The sequence below is a fragment of the Ranitomeya imitator genome, chromosome 5, assembly GCF_032444005.1.
Source record: "Ranitomeya imitator isolate aRanImi1 chromosome 5, aRanImi1.pri, whole genome shotgun sequence".
NCBI lineage: Eukaryota > Metazoa > Chordata > Amphibia > Anura > Dendrobatidae > Ranitomeya > Ranitomeya imitator.
In genome coordinates, this window is record NC_091286.1 from 654,715,596 (window position 1) to 654,733,326 (window position 17,731).

Here is a 17,731-nt window from a genome sequence, read left to right on the forward strand (position 1 = left end):
CGTGACAGCTTAAAACAACGCTGAGGAGGCAGCGCATGGCACCAAGGGGGTAGGAATGACGGCTGTGCTGCGTCACATTACGAAGGAAAGTCCCAGCTCCGGGACGGTATAACGGTATCAGTGAACACATTTTATAAGTGTTAAGTTCTGCGTGTGCAAAGAGCTAAAAAAAAAGAGCTACCTTTTCCTTGTGCAGCATTACTGCTGCACAAGATGGCTCTTTCAGTAACAAACGACGGGGGGGGGGGGGGGACAGGTTCCCTTACATTTAGGTTGTTGTGCCAGCGTGGCGGTCGCAGGACACATTGCCGGCTACACAGCTGGGGATCAGCTGACGTTACTGAAACCCAATAACACTGGGTCGTATGTTTTTACTGTGCAGCCTGCACTTCTGAGCCGCAACTGGCGGTGTTGGAGCCCAGGAATAGCAGTTCAGGTGGTAGAAAGATGAACACAGCAGGAGACCTGGATGACACCCAATTACTTAATCAGGCAGAGGAGTGGCAAATTCCTGCGAGATCCAGGCCTGGTTCATTTTCAGGAAAGTAAGCCGGTCAACGTTATCGGAGGATAGTCGCATGCGACGGTCTGTTAGTACACCACCTGCGGCACTAAAGACACGTTCCGATAAGACACTAGCCGCAGGGCAAGCCAGCACCTCCAATGCATACTGGCTTAGCTCTGGCCATGTATCCAGCTTAGAGACCCAAAACTTGAACGGGGAAGAGCCGTCTGGGAGTACAGTAAGAGGGCAAGCCATGTAGTCTGTCACCATCTGACGGAACCGTTGCCTCCTGCTGACTGGAGCCGCCGGTGATGGTGTAGACATTTGGGGCGGGCACACAAAAGTGTGCCAGAGTTGTGCCATACTGGGCTTGCCTTGGGCAGAGGCACTGCTTCTGCTCCCTCTTTGGGCAGAGCCTCCCCCACTGCCTCGACGCACTGAGCTGCTTTGTAAAGCACTAGCAGCACTCCTCTCAGTTGGACAGGAGAAGATGATGGAATTCACCAGTGTGTCGTGGTACTCCCGCAATTTACGCTCCCGGGTCAACGCAGGGATGAGGTTTTGGACGTTGTCCCGGTAGCGAGGATCGAGGAGGGTGAACACCCAATAATCAGGCATGTTGAGAATGTGGTCGATGCGGCGGTCGTTTCTCAGGCACTGCAGCATGAAATCCACCATGTGCTGCAGAGTGCCAACCGGCCCAGAAACGCTGTCCCCTGCTTGAGACATGATCTCTGCCCGCTCGTCATCACCCCACCCTCGCTGTACACACTGACCACTGGACAATTGTGTCGCTCCCTCCTCTGGACGGAGCTCTTCCTCCTCCATTGACTCCTCCTCATCCTCCTCACAAATTGGCCCCTGCGTACCCCTTTGTGAGGAACCACGTGGCGCTGACTCTCCAGAAGCTGATGGAAAAGGTGACTCCTCATCCTCCACCTCTTCCACCACATCATCCCTTAACCCTTGCAAAGTTTGCTGAAGCAGGCAGATAAGGGGGACAGTCATGCTGACTAGTGCATCATCTGCACTTGCCATCCGCGTGGAATAATCAAAAGGACGCAAAACCTGGCAGACGTCCTTCATAGTGGCCCACTCTGTGGTTGTGAAGTCTGATCGGCGCTGACTGCGACTTCTTTGCGCCTGATGCAGCTGGTACTCCATAACTGCTTGCTGCTGCTCACACAACCGCTCCAACATATGTAACGTGGAATTCCACCGGGTAGGTAGGTCACATATGATGCGGTGTTCCGGAAGGCGGAATCGGCGCTGCAGAGCAGCAATGCGGGATCTGGCCAAGCTGGAACGCCGCAAGTGAGCACACTCTAGGCGGACCTTGTGCAGCAGGGCATCAAGATCCGGATAGTCCCTCAGAAAACTCTGCACAACCAAATTGAGCACATGTGCCAGACATGGGATGTGAGTGAGGTTGCCAAGGGCCAAAGCTGCCACCAGATTTCGGCCATTGTCACACACTACCATGCCTGGCTGGAGATTCGCTGGCAGTAACCACACATCGCTCTCCTGCTTTATGGCATTCCAGAGCTCCTGCGCTGTGTGGCTTCGATGCCCCAATGAAACTAGTTTCAAGACGGCCTGCTGACGTTTGGCCACGGCTGTGCTCATGTCGGTCATAGGTAAACGTTCACGGGTCCATGTGGGGGTGGACTGTGACGGATCCTGCAGAGAGGAATCAGAGGAACTGGTGTAAGAGGAGGAGTCGATGCGTACAGACTGGATTCCTGCAATCCTTGGAGTGGGCAGGACACGTCCTGCGCCACTCGCACGATCTGTACCTGGCTCAACAACATTAACCCAATGGGCAGTGAGGGAAACATATCGCCCCTGTCCATGCTGACTGGTCCACGCATCGGTGGTGAGGTGGACCTTGCTACTGACGGCGTTCAGTAGCGCATGTTTTATGTTTGCCTCAACATGCCTGTGCAGGGCAGGGACAGCCTGCCTGCTGAAGTAAAAGCGGCTGGGCACCTTGTACTGTGGGACTGCCAATGCCATCAAGTCACGGAAGCTGTCAGTCTCCACCAGCCTGAACGAGAGCATTTCCAGGGACAACAGTTTGGCAATGCCTGCATTCAGAGCCTGTGCTCGGGGGTGGTTGGCCGAGAATGCCCGCCTTTTCTCCCATGCCTGTACTACCGATGGCTGTAGAGTAGACTGGGAGTGTGAGGATGACTGGGAAGGTGGTGCTGTGGGTGGAATTACACAAGGTCTCTGGGAGGAAGCCAAACCAGCTGTGCGTGAGCTGGAGGAAGAGGCAACACGAGCTGAAGAGGTGGTAGCTGCCGCTGTTGGTTGGCCTACATCTTCAGTGTGTTTCTGTAACTCCACCGCGTGCCTGGTCCGCACATGTTTCCACATATTTGTGGTATTGAGGTTGCTGACATTTTTCCCTCTTTTTACTTTATGATGACACAGCTTGCATTTGACAAAACAAATGTCATCTGCAACTGTGTCAAAAAAGGACCAGGCACTGCAAGTCTTGGGAGCGCCCTTTTTGGCTTTGGAAAGAGACAGGCTCCTAACGGGTGCCAAAGTGGAGGCTACAGGCTCCGCAGTCTTCCCCCTCCCTCTCCCTCTTTGGCCCGTAAGAGGAAGCTCTTCCTCTGAGCTGCTCCCACCACCTTCCTGTTCCTCACGCCACGATGGGTCAAGGACCTCATCATCTCCACTACCCTCTGCCACCAACTGCTCCTCCTGGGTAGTCTCAGCAGCACAGTACGCACGAGAAAGCGGCACCTGAGTTTCATCATCAGATGCGTACTGCGCTGTGGTCACCGGAGGCACTGGCCCACCTGCCTCTTCAGAGTCAGAGAGATAAAGCTTTTGGGCATCACTGCACACTGCCTCTTCTTCCATTTCTCCAATGCTGCTTGGCTGGCCCCCTGTTTCCAAGCCAAGAGATTCAGAGAACAGAAGTAGAGACGGCTCCTGTCCTGGGCTCTCTGACTGCCTGGCCAATTTGGCAGGTGGTGAAGAGACAGATGGCTGCTCTCCAGTGCTCTGTGCCTGAGAGGATGTGGCACTAACTGAAGTCGATGCCGAGGCGTTAGCTGCCATCCACCCGACAACGGCTTCAATTTGGTCTTCACGCAGCAGCGGTGCACGGCGCTCTCCGACAAAGCTGCGCATGAAGGACTGTTCCCTGCTGAAACTGAGTGACGACGAGTCACCGGCGCCCGCAGCAGGCACAGAATCACCACGTCCTCTCCCTGCTCCTCTCCCTGCTCCGCGCCCACGCCCACGTGCCTTACTCCCTGCCCTCTTCATCTTGGTTGACAGATAAAGATAAGCAGAAAAGTACTAAGGCCTTAGTGTGCTTATTCCTGTAATGCTCCTAACAGGTGTAAGAAACACTAATGTTGTAAATTGTGGACTAAACTTTATTATTTTTCAAATGTGGCCTACACAAGTGTAAGTTGTGTTTGGTGAACTTAACCTTTTTTTTGGTGCAGATCGGGCTACAGAGCTAGTTTAAATCACACGGAGACCGTGCAGACAGCCGTAAACGGCGCTGCAAGGCCAAGAAACCCTCCTCTAGGTTATCCTATATAGTGTTTTTCCACTATTTAGCTGGATACAAGTGGAAAGACACTAATAGGAATTTTTTTTTTCAAATTTTAAACTGGCTGCACTATTTGAAAAAAAGGAAATTGTTTTTCAAGGTATGAGGCAGTAACGCACCCTGAGCTGAATCCAACCGGCTATGGCTGCACACAGACTACAGGGCGAGCTGCGCTCACACAGAGACCATGCAGACAGCCGTAAACGGCGCTGCAAGGCCCCCAAAAAAACCTCTAGGTTATCCTATGTAGTGTTTTTCCACAATTGAGCTGGAGACTGGTGGAAAGACACTAATAGGAATTTTTTTTTTTTTCAAATTTTAAACAGGCTGCACTATTTGAAAAAAAGGAAAATTTTTCTCAAGGTATGAGCCAGTAACGAACCCTGAGCTGAATCCAACCGGCTATGGCTGCACACAGACTACAGGGCGAGCTGGGCTCACACGGAGACCGTGCAGACAGCCGTAAACGGCGCTGCAAGGCCCAAAAACCCCCCTCTAGGTTATCCTATGTAGTGTTTTTCCACAATAGAGCTGGAGACTGGTGGAAAAACACTAATAGGAAATTTGAGAAAAAATGTGCAGCAGGCTGCACTAAGAGCAAAAAAGAACAACTGTGTGAGGCAGTGTGAACCCCCCCTGAGCTGAATACAACCGGGTATATGGCTGCACACAGACTACAGAGTGAGCTGCACACACACACACACACAGAGACCTTGCAGAACGCTGTTAAAACAGCGCTGCAAGGCAAGAGCAAGGTGAACAGTGAAGAACACACAGCGTTTTGATAAATTAGCCTTTGGAAAGGAAAATAAAGCAATTAGCTAGCTCGACTGGCCCTCAGTTAGAACACAGCGTCCTGTCCCTAACTGAAATCACAGCAGAGTGAGCGCAAAATGGCGGCAGCGCTTTTTTATAGTGCAGAGTGACATCATTTCAGCAGCCAATCCCAGCCTTGCCAGTACTTACATGCCCACCATGCTAAACAGGATGTGCCCACACTTTCATTCATTCCTCATTGGCTGCTGCGTTCAATTTGAATTCTGGGAACTTCCGATTCCGGTATCCGATACGCGGGAAGTATCGGAATTCAGTATCGGAATTCCGATACCGCAAATATCGGCCGATACCCGATACTTGCGGTATCGGAATGCTCAACACTATTGGTAACATTTTCGGGCACGTGACATTTTTTGATCGCTTTTTATTCCGATTTTTGTGAGGCAGAATGACCAAAAACCAGCTATTCATGAATTTCTTTTGGGGGAGGCGTTTATACCGTTCCGCGTTTGGTAAAATTGATGAAGCAGTTTTATTCTTCGGGTCAGTACGATTACAGCGACACCTCATTTATATCATTTTTTTATGTTTTGGCGCTTTTATACGATAAAAACTATTTTATAGAAAAAAATAATTATTTTTGCATCGCTTTATTCTCAGGACTATAACTTTTTTATTTTTTTGCTGATGATGCTGTATGGCGGCTCATTTTTTGCGGGACAAGATGACGTTTCAGCGGTACCATGGTTAGTTATATCTGTCTATTTGATCGCGTGTTATTCCACTTTTTGTTCGGCGGTATGATAATAAAGCGTTGTTTTTTGCCTCGTTTTTTTTTTTTTCTTACGGTGTTTACTGAAGGGGTTAACTAGTGGGCCAGTTTTATAGGTCGGGCCGTTACGGACGCGGCGATACTAAATATGTGTACTTTTATTATTTTTTTTTTTTTTTATTTAGATAAAGAAATGTATTTATGGGAAGAATACTTTTATATTTTTTTACACATTTGAAATTTTTTTTTTTTACTTTGTCCCAGGGGGGGACATCACAGATCAGTGATCTGACAGTTTGCACAGCACTCTGTCAGATCACTGATCTGACATGCAGCGCTGCAGCCTTCAGTGCCTGCTCTGAGCAGGCTCTGTGAAGCCACCTCCCTCCCTGCAGGACCCGGATCCGCGGCCATCTTGGATCCGGGGCTGGAGGGAGCAGGGAGGGAGGTGAGACCCTCGCAGCAACGCGATCACATCGCGTTGCTGCGGGGGGCTCAGGGAAGCCCGCAGGGAGCCCCCACCCTGCGCGGTGCTTCCCTGTACCGCCGGCACATCGCGATCATCTTTGATCGCGGTGTGCCAGGGGTTAATGTGCCGGGGGCGGTCCGTGACCGCTCCTGGCACATAGTGCCAGATGTCAGCTGCGATAAACAGCTGACACCCGGCCGCAATCGGCGGCGCTCCCCCCGTGAGCGCTGCCGATCGCATATGACGTACTATTGCGTCCTTGGGAAGTAAAGCCCACCCCACATGGACGCAATAGTACGTCCAATGGCAGAAAGGGGTTAAGCAGTTCTTGAGATGAGTGCAGGTCTGCTGGCATTCCTCATCTTTTCCTTTTTCCTCAACATGCACTTGCTCGCTAATAAAGCTCGTCCTTTCAAGAGCCACGCAAGTTCATCTCCACTAAGAACAGAGATCATTAGATCAGGAATAGACATTTATTGGACATTTCAGAACTTTCCCAAATCCATATGCAGATATTCGGCATATTCTACATTGAACTACTGTACCCAATGTATTACATATTTTAGCAGTCGGACTTTATTTTGGTGGAGTCTGTATAAAAAAGGTCAAACTCCACAGCCCTGGCTGCTATGAATAACATACTATCGAAGTAATGGATTACTGTTTTCTTCTAGTATGATGTAGTGAGGCAATAATGGTGTCCTCAGATGAGATGGCAGCAAGACGGTGGTTTAACTTATGCTATTTTAAAAGGAATCTTGTAGCAAACTCCTTAATATTCATTTTATACAGGATAAGGAAGCCATAGATATTTAAGCAAATGCCTGTCATAAAAGCTTTATCTGACTGGGCTCACCTACCTCTTGATTTGATGACACAAAACTTGATCAGACGTCCCTTGGCCCATCTTCTCATGACTTAGATAATGTCCTCGATCTCCTGGCCTCCTTTGCCGCCTGGTGAGTCTGGTGCGTGGATCAGAGAAATTAATAATCTTTAAAAACCAAGAATGCAGCCTAAGTTTTCCTCTGGAGTAATATTGAAAGTGAAATAAATAAAATAAATTCAAGACTAAAACAAATCTGCCTAATATAGTAGATCATTGTATGGCAAGAAGTCCCTAAAACCAATATGAATAAAACGAAAGGACATGTAATTGAGGCATAGTTAAACCAATTTCACCTAAAAACACAACCCCTGATTTGTTGGATTCTTATTCTAGAAACTAAGCGGCACTTGCTTATGTCAAACTTTTGGTTCAGTTTGAGATCTGCAGACTGTCATAGTTACAAATAGGGTTGAGCGACCTTCACTTTTATAGGATCGGGTCGGGTTTCACGAAACCCGACTTTTGGAAAAGTCGGGTCGAGTGAAATCGGCCGATCCTATAAAAAAGTCGGGGTCGGCCGAAACTCGAAACCCAATGCAGTGCATTGGGTTTCCATGGTTCCCAGGGTCTGAAGGAGCGGAAACTCTCCTTCAGGCCCTGGGATCCATATTTAAGTGTAAAATATAGAATTAAAATAAAAAATATTGCAATACTTACACTGACGCGCCCTGGTACTAACCGGCAGCCTTCCTCCTTCGAATCCGCGCTTCTAGGACCTTGCCGTGACGTCGCGGCTTGTGATTGGCCGCCCATGTGACCGCTCGCGCGGCCAATCACAAGCCGCGACGTCACCCGCGACGTCACCGAAGGTCCTGGAAGGGCTGATTCTTAGGAAGGCTGTCGGAAGGAAGCAGGGCGCTTCTGAGGGTGAGTATATTCCTATTAGGTACATACTCACCCTCGGAAGCGCCCTGCTTCCTTCCAACAGCCTTCCTTCCTAAGAATCAGCCCTTCCAGGACCTTCGGTGACGTCGCGGCTTGCCGGTTAGTACCAGGGCGCGTCAGAGGGTAAGTATTGCAATATTTTTTATTTTAATTCTATATTTTACACTTTAATCTGAATTCCGATACCAATTCCCGATATCTTAAACATATCGGGAATCGGGATCGGAATTCCGATTCCAGATTCAAAAGATCGCCGACTTCATGGCCGACCCCCCACTGGGGTCGGGTCGGGTTTCATGAAACCCGACCTTGCCAAAAGTCGGCGACTTTTGAACAATTTCGACCCGTCTCGCTCAACCCTAGTTACAAACATTTCTCCTTATAAAACTGCTAATTTAATGAAGGGTAGAGGCCATTAACATTACTTGGTTCATGTCCATCTAAAGACTTCTCTCTCTCTAAAATTCAGTTTCTGTGCTAGGCTGTAAGATACTAAAATCTGCTCACATCTCCTCCATGGGCTTTTAAAACCAGGTAATGTGCATATATACCCTTGGTAAAATACCCTGATATTTGCACTTTGGACAAGCTGTAATCTTTCAATTCAGAAGACAACACAAATTGATATTAAACAACATGCAAGATTGTGAGCTCTACACTTGGTGTTCTATAATACTATATTCGAGTCACCGTGCCTGTAGGTCTGTTGCTATTCGACAGCCACAACACAAGCAGGTTAGTATTAGAGGATACCGAGGATACTTTGTCAGCACACAACTGCACTCTGTTAACACATTATCTGAGCACGCTCGCTCATCACTACTCGCCACATTATTACCTTGCAAGAGCTAAACTGTCTCCACTTCAGATTCCAAGTCGAGGTTGGCGTTTTCTGACCAAATCAGTAGTGTCTCACTGGACGAAGAAATGGCTTCCACTGATGCATCACCTATGATGATGCACTCGATGTCCCCTCGGTTCTCCACCACAATGTAGTGATCTTCACCTTCAATGACTATTAATTCAGTCTCAAAATTATCCATTTCACCATTGTCCACCACAATCTCTTGAGAATGTTCAGGCACGTAGTCTTCTCCCCATGGAAAGTGAAGGTAGTTGAGGACTACGTTTACTGGACTCCTGGTGGTGGGGTCTTCAGTGAACAGGGCGTGAAATAATTGTTGAGCACTGGCAGAAAATTTGGTCCAGCGTCCTGGGGGTGAAATGTAGCTTTGAAACCGTTGCCAGTGGATAAAGTCTTGGAAGAGAGGATCATCTTCTCTTGCTCTTTCCCATGGATAACATCCAGTAAAAGAGACGAAAAGCAGTACGCCAAAGGCCCAGGTGTCAATGGTGGGGCTTAGGACTAGAGCTTCATGGCATTGCAACTGACAAAGCTCTGGGGACATGAAGGGAATCAAGGGTGACATCGATGGTACGAGGGTACCGATGGCTCTTGTCAAACCGAAATCACTTAGCTTGACATGGAAGCAGTCTTTGTCCATGAGTAGCACATTGTCTGGTTTAATGTCTCTATGCACCAGTGCTTGATCGTGCATGTATTCCAATGCTTTGGTCAACTGTAGCGCACAACGCTTCACCATCGCTTCTGGAATTCCAACCTGGAAAAGTAAAGGAAACCATTCAATATCTGTTCACTTAAAGTAATTGGTAATTTTAAGATCGTACATATTTTATCTCCCATGTTTTCTTTTAATTTCACCACCATAAATGTTCCCTGTGTAGTAAAATGCTTATAGGGGCAGTGAAGAGGAACAGGTAGTCTTAACACGAGCATTTGATAACTGGCATAGAGATGGTGGGTGCAGATCCTGCTGGAGCACACAGCAAATGGAGGAAGGAAATGTTTCTGGCACACAGACCAGGTAAAATCAAAGTTTATTTGAACATGGCATGACGAAATGTACAATTGGTGGAGAAAGGTGGCAGTTGATGGACCTAGGTCTTTATTCAACCTACTTAACTATGGCTAAAATAAAAACAACCTGACGCGTCTCTGGCACGACAGTTCACCCTTTGACATTTAATGCGTCAGGTTGTTGGATTTATTTTAGCCAAGCTCAACTAAAACTTTTGATTTTTACCTGTTCGATGTACCAGAAACTTCTTGACTTCCTTTATTGTATTTAATTGTTGGCCCTGTAATATAGTTTCTGGCACCACTGGTCCCTCACCTTTTCCATCTTGTGACTACAGATCTGTCCAATAGAGTTGGTGATCATTAGTAGAGTTAAGCGAATCTGTTATGGTCCCTGATTATTCAGCAAGCTATAGCGCTTACCCAATAAGCTGCAAAGGGAACCCGGATAGATGGAGCACGCCGGCAGTGCCGCATCTGCATGTCAGGGCTGTCATTGTCGCAACACAAGCATGGAGAGCTGAACAAACGGGTGATATAAAGAAAAACCTTAATGGGTACTTAAATCTAGGATACCAATTTCTAATCTGACTTTCTAGTCAACATAAAACCACTAAAACGAATGTGGGGGCGGCATTCATACCAGAGATGTAAATCATTCAGCTACTGCAATAAAAACTAAATCTCCGAGCACTAAAAAATACTGAGGACCCCCCGAGCGTGCTCGGGAAATCTCGAGTAGAGTAGATTCGCTCATAATATTAAACATTAGTGATTCTGAAATACTTACACCGGGTTCTATCAGTGAGTGAAGTGTTCCTGCAGGGGCCAAATCCTGGGTCAGGACGTAGAAGTTATCAGAGTCCACAAAGATGGGGTGGGTGGAGATGATTCCTTCGTGACTTGATAGCTGGATGGACACACACAGCTCATGGAGGAAATATTCATACTTTGTCTGTGCCTTCTTCATCAGCTTAAGGGCCACATTGTTTCCTTAATTAAAAGAGCAAAATTAATTAATATATCAAAGCAATTACTTTGTGGAAAATGAATATTACTCTAACGTTTAGTCTTTAACCCCTCAAGAGATCAGGTAATGTATTGCTCCATGATGGATGGATCGGATGTGAAAGATTGCAACTTATTTCTTTCCCTTTTGGCTCATTGTTACCCCTGCAGTATGATCACTTACTGATGGGTTGCTATTATAGATAATGAAATATGCAATCTAGAAAAGTGTAACCATTTTATTCCACACCACAAATGCTGCCAAAAATAATGCAAAAATTAAATGAAGTCCTCTTACGGCTCTATGGACTAATTGGATCTGGTTCTGAGAGCCAGAACAACAATATTTTTCTAAAAGGGATTATGTAGTCAATAATAAGTCTACTGTTGCCGTGTGACTGTAGACTGTGTGCTGCAAGAAATTGACTGTCCCCACTAAGAATGGCTGCCAAGTATGTGGTAATCATACTCCATGGCAGAATCAATGTAGTGGGCATGGCCTTGTGCGACACCACATCTACTGGACTGGTTCTGGCCAGGAATATGAAAATTTGACTGGAGACACTGGCAAATCTCGCAGCCTATAGTGTGTGCGTGTGTACTGGAAGCTGGCTCAGACTGGCCCATAGGAGAGCAGGGGAATCCCCCGGTGGGCCCCTGTGCAGATCTGGGCCCCCCAATCCCACTGTATGGGCAGTATGTACCATAATTCACATGATTCACTCTGCATAGAAAAAAAACTGCATCTCATCATTCATTAATCACACTGCCCTGTTTATTATATAGAGATGGAGTTGAATTTGTGGACAGTAATATTTGTATAGAGGTGAAAAGTGGGTCCCCTCAAAGTCAATATTACTGGTGGGCCCTTGGCACCATAGTCCTAGACTGACTGGAAGGTTTCATATGTCGCTGTCTGTGACTGGATACTTACCATTCTAGACCGGACAACCACTTTTAACCCCTTCATGACATTGACTGTACATGTGGGCACAGTGCAAGACATGAGACAGGGAGAGACACAACATGTGCAGTACAACTTAACTTGCACCATGTCAGCTGTTTTGGCGCTCAAAAAATAAGCCCTCACCCGGCCCCAAAACACGAAAAATGGAGACACTACGGCTATCGGAAAATGGCACAATGTAGGTTTTTAGATAAGCAAATAGACATGTTTGCTATCGAAGTGGAGAAAATAAAAAAAACCTCCAATTTTTTTTTTTTTTTTTTTAAATAAACATATTGTGCTATTTTCCGATCCCCCATAGCGCATCTATTTTAAGGGATTCCGGGATGGGTGAGGACCAATATTTTGCGTGCCAAGCTGATGCTTTTAATGGTACCATTTTGGTGCAGATTCCATCATTTGATGACCCGTTATTGTATATTAATGCAATGTTGTGGTGACCAAAATACAAACTCTCCGCCGTTTACCGATTGGATTAATTTTTATATATTAATAGACCAGGAGATTCTGAATGTGGCAATGACAATTGTACATTTTTTCATTGTATTAATTTGAATGTGGCAGGTGATTTGAACATTTATTTATTTTTTTTTTTTACTTTCAATTGCTTTAACCTCTAAATCCCCAGGGGTATTTTTTTACTCCCCTTGTTCCAAGAGCCATTACTTTTAGTTTTTGGTCAACATGGCCACGTCAAGGCTTGTTCAAAAGTACAACTTGTCAAGCTAAAAACACCATTGGTTTTAACATATTGTGTACTGAAGGAAATAATAAAAAAAAAATTCAAGTACAGTAGAGTTGCAAAAAAAGTGCAATCCCAGAGTTTGGTTTTTGTGTTTTTTTACCATGTTCACAAAATGCTAAAACAGACCTGCCATTGAATCTCCAGGTCATCACTAGTTCGTTGACACCAAACATGTCTAGTTTTTTTGTTTATGAACTCGTAATGACCTGGAGAATCATAACGGCAGGTCAGTTTGGGCTTTTTGCAAACATAAAAAAAAATGCTATTTATTTATTTTTTTTAAGTTACCAATTTCACCGCACATGGATTTTTTTTTTCCTGTTTTGAATGACACCGTTGGTTTTAACATATTGTGTACTGGAAAAAGTGCAACTCGTCACACAAACAAGCCCTCTCATGGTCATATTGACCAAAAAATAAAATTTATGGCTCTAGAAAGAAGGGGAGCATTCAAAATCGCGCAAAAATGAAAATGACTCCAGTGGTTAAGAGGTTAAAGCAAGTGAAAAGTGAGAATATTTTAAAAATAAAAGTTCAAATCACCCCCTACTCGCCCCATTCAAAATAAAACCATTTAAAAAAAATACACAATTGGTAATGTTGCATTCAGAATCACCCGACCTACATATTAAAAAATTAATACAATCAATAAACGGCGTAGCAAAAGAAGTTAGTTAGAATTTGTTTTTTTTTCGTCATCACAACATTGCATTAATATGCTTCAACAGATGATCAAAAGATCGTATCCACACCAAAATGGCATCATTACAAAAAATCAACTCGGCCCTCAAGCCCTCAACCAGCCTCAGATCATGGAAAAATAGATGCTAAAGGTCTCTGAAACTAAAGGCTGCGGTGTGAATGTGATAAGTGGCTTTCTTTTTCGTTGTGCTAAAGTAGTAAAATGTGAGAATTTATGTAATTTATAAAATGTTAAAAAATGGATCTTTTGTATCACTGGTTACATGATCCATACTATAAAAAACAAACCCATGCACTGTATGCAATGAAGGAAAACAAAATAATTAGATTTTGAATGGCAAAAGTAGAAACTAAGCTTTTGTCCTATAAATGGATTCCCCCACAAGCCACCCAAGGAAAGATGCTACAGGTGGATTCAGAATTGTCCTATATATAGTTTGTCTTGCTACTCGCAAAAATAAAGTTGAAGATGAAATGTACAAAAGAAACTAGTTAACCAAAAGATACACAACGTAATACTAAATCTACCCCATAGCAGTACAGCAATAATTATTTGTGCAATACATGAATAGCAGAAAATGTCAGTCTAGACAGTTTTTTTAAGAATTGGATGCTTTGCTGTGGAGGCTTGTGCACCTGCTATGTTAATTTACTTTTTCGCAAAACAAACTTTGGTAGTTATTATATGAACCCCGAAATGCAGCCAAGACCGATACAACTCATCCAGAAATAACCCAGCTTTCATACAGCTATATTGCCCAAATTTAACAATGACTCCTGAAATTACCATGAACGAAGAAACAAAAATAGCTTTGTCCTAAAGCCACCATTCTTAAGGGGTTGGAAGAGTCACAGGAGTTACGGTGCTACTGCATAGAATTATTTTTTTAACACTTTATCATGTTTTTTGTTTTTTACATAGGCAAACCTTTTTAAATGATCTGGTGATGTGAGGACATGAATTGGTGACGTCTGACACATCTAAGAGCACTAATTACAACTGATAACCGACCTTTAGACTACATGGCTCAGGGAAGACTTATGGTTTTCATGTTAACTAGTTTCAGAAATTAAAAATCCCATATGACTAATTCCCCCTTGTAATGTTAGGCCTTACCTGTCTTCTTCTCGGTAGCCATGACCACTTTGCCATAGGTTCCGCTGCCCAGTGTCTTCAAATACTGGTAGTCCTCCTCTTTGGTGTGGGTGACCATCGTAGATTATAACAAAATGACAATTCAGTTGATTTTCCTCAAGTAGATTTTGATCTGACGTAGGACGAGCTGCAATCTCACAATTTGAAGTTGCTTCTCTAGGAGTTGAGTGCAAAGACCTTGTAGTAAAGATCCACATCACAAATGACTGCAATGACCCATCAGTCTTATATGGACACCATGGCCATGAGATTGAGGTTCCTCCTCCTTCCATAGACAATGGGGTAAGTGACCGTCTAGTCATATGGAAATGAAGATCTCTCCTTAAACACAAGTCTATTGAGTGGAAAGATCAGCCCAGGTACAAAAGACTTCTGGGTGGAGGCCATGCTTGGTTTATCCAGTATCTGCCAATTGTTGACATAATCTAACAGGTTGCTTTCTTATGTCAAGTTACTGAAGTAAATGTGTGAAAATGGCCTAAATCCTCCAATACTCTATAGATGAAAAATCTTCATGCTGTACATAACAATGTACTTTTATGCCACCTATTCATTCCAAAAATCTGCATCCTGCATTTACAAACCATGATCAAAAAGTTTTGTTAACCCCAAAATGGCACCATTGAAAATATATTGATGACGCCATGGCTTTCTTTTCCCCCCAGAATTCAAAAGGACACATTATTGTTGGCACCCTTAGTATTAATGACCCATAAAAAGTAAAGTAATATTTAGAGGCACTTGGACACAAGAACTTGTAAAGTAATAATGAGGGGCACTTGGTGCAAAATCCTTGCTTTCATTTTACAAACTTTTTTTAAAGAGCAAATGTTTTCCTATTTTGTCTATTTTTACTGCTTTTAAAATGTTGCTCAACAACCCGTTCACCCGATCACAGCCAAAGATGTTAAAGTGAGAATTAATGATGGCGACTTTGTCTAGAGCAGTTGCTATACAACTCTACAGACTAATAAATTTAATTGCATATTACATATCTCACATTCTGGATTTATGACTGAACAAGACCATGGGTGCTGATCATTCGTTCCCCTGAACCCAGGGCTTTCTCATATACACAGGAGGACTTGCTTGGCCAGTGTGCTCTGTCAGATGAGATGACTACTGGCAGAGAGTCAGCTAATGTGTGTGGCCAGTCTTTGCCTTTTTATTTCCCAACAAATATGTTGATCAATCCAATTATGCCACCATAGTTTGCAAATATTTAGCGGTACCCAAATTGGTCCGATCTTAATGACCACATTGAACAATTAGTAAAAGCCCTAGTTTAGTTGTGAAAAGGCCCCAAATTTAAAGACCTTCTGGTGTGAAGCGATATTTTTCAGGGAAAATTTTATTACTCAGGTTGGCACAATTCCCTACTGTCCAACAGGGATGTACAAATGTATTCTCGTGTTCATGTTAAAATCAGGGAGTTCTTAAAGCCAAGAATCTCTCCCTTTTGGCATTTGTAGTTCTAAATTGTCCCTGTGATGTGATATATGTAGTAAAGAAAAGGCAAATCTTGGTCTCCAATTTTATAAAAGATTTGGATTCCACATAATTGCTTGGGTCAGCCAGCCATAAATACTTACCTGTCCCTGCTCCACCACCGTGACGTATTCCGCGTTTCCTGGGCCCATGAAAATCTTGAGCCAGCCCTACCCTCCCACAACTTTAGCCAAATGACCCCCTGCTTTCAATGCCTAACTATTATAAAGTAAATTAAGATTGACAAGCTTAGGAAATAAGAATTGATGTTTTTGGCATTAAAATGAGCACTGTAGGTCTTTTCTTGTCTGCCACTCACTGCCGACTTTGATTCCCCATTGACTTGCATTGGGTTTTGTGTTTCGGTCGGCCCCCGACTTGTCGCAATCGTCAGATTTCACCCGACCCGACTTTTGACTGTCGGGTTTCGCGAAACCCGACTCGGTCCTAAAAAGTATAAGTTGCTCAACTCTAATCATAACGACACCATGTGCCTCACAGAATTTTATACCATTGAGTGGTGAAAGTAAAACTAAAAACTTGTGGCTACATATTTTATTTTTACCACTAAAGCTTTGTTTTTCTAAGGGCAAATAGGAAATAATAAACCTCCATTTGTTGTAAAAAAGTTCCTGAGTGCGCCAATACCCTACATGTAATAAAGGAAATATTTTTCAGGCACAGTGCAAAGCTCAGAGGGCAAGGAGCATTAGATTTTACTGTTATGGTTTGCAGGTGCCATGACCCACTGCGAGAGCCCATAAAGTATTAGAACAGCAGAACCCCCCCCATAAGTGACCCTATTTTACAAACTACTCCTGAATTCATCTAGGAATGCAGTGATCATATTTACACCACGGGTGTCACAGGATTTTACACCATTGGGCAGTGAGGAAAACTGAACCTTTACCATAAATTTATTTTTAGCCCCAGGTTTTACATTTGTACATAAGTGGTAACGATTCTGCATTTCAGTGTAATTATGGCAATAACAGACTTGTAGAGTGGTGTGGGTTTTTTTTTTGTGGGGTGGGGGAGGGAGATAACGCCTACAAATCCTGTAAGAAAGTCTCCAGTTTGAGACCCATTTTTCCATGGTTGCTGAATGAGGGCTTGTTTACTGCATGCTGAGCTGACTCCCTTTCTACAATGAGTCCTCTCAGGAGCCATGAGGACTGCTGTAGACTCCTGGAATTTGCCTTGGGCCTATACTGTCTGCCCATCCTCACTTTCCATAATAGCATGCGCACAGTGTTTTGTATAAAAGATGTAAGAAAAGAATAATCTGACAGCAACAAATCATTAATGTTATGCAAGTGTCCACAAAACCCAGGTAATGAGCTGTATTTGCCCCATGGACGCTCGTTTGTATCAGGACATGATACTAAGGAGATGTTCTCAGCTAAGCACAAGGCTCCATCCTGGGGACTAAGGGGGTAGATAATACCTTCCTCATGAAAAGGGTTTCACTACTTTCCTTAGGGTACCGTCACACAGTGGCATTTTGATCGCTACGACTGCACGATTTGTGACGTTCCAGCGATATATCCGTGACGTTCCAGCGATCTCGCTGTGTCTGACACGCTCCTGCGATCAGGGACCCTGCTGAGAATCGTACGCTGTAGCAGATCGTTTGAAACTTTCTTTTGTCGTCTAATGTCCTGTGGTGGCATGATCGCATCGTGTAACAAAGGTGTGCACGATATTGTATACGATGTGCGCATAGTAACCAACAGCTTCTACATCGCACATACGTCATGAAATTATCGCTCCAGCCAGATTTTACTCAAGAAGTAATGTAAAAAAAACCTTCGTTTGTGCAATGTTGAGTTGTTTAAATAGCTAGCAACTTTTAGCATTTTCACACCAATTATTCCCAGCTCTGCCAATGTCTGGAGCTGGAGCA

At 44.4% G+C, this 17,731-nt stretch overlaps 1 protein-coding gene across 1 annotated transcript; it reads right to left on the reverse strand.

The window, feature by feature from the left end:
• Positions 1 to 8,728: 8,728 nt before the first annotated feature.
• On the reverse strand, positions 8,729 to 14,395 carry LOC138637913 (serine/threonine-protein kinase SBK1-like). The gene is made up of 3 exons (XM_069726835.1): positions 14,299 to 14,395; positions 10,550 to 10,752; positions 8,729 to 9,502 (listed from the first exon to the last, which is right to left on the reverse strand). Exons 1-3 carry the CDS (start codon positions 14,393 to 14,395, stop codon positions 8,729 to 8,731), a joined length of 1,074 nt encoding a protein of 357 aa, XP_069582936.1.
• Positions 14,396 to 17,731: the final 3,336 nt, after the last annotated feature.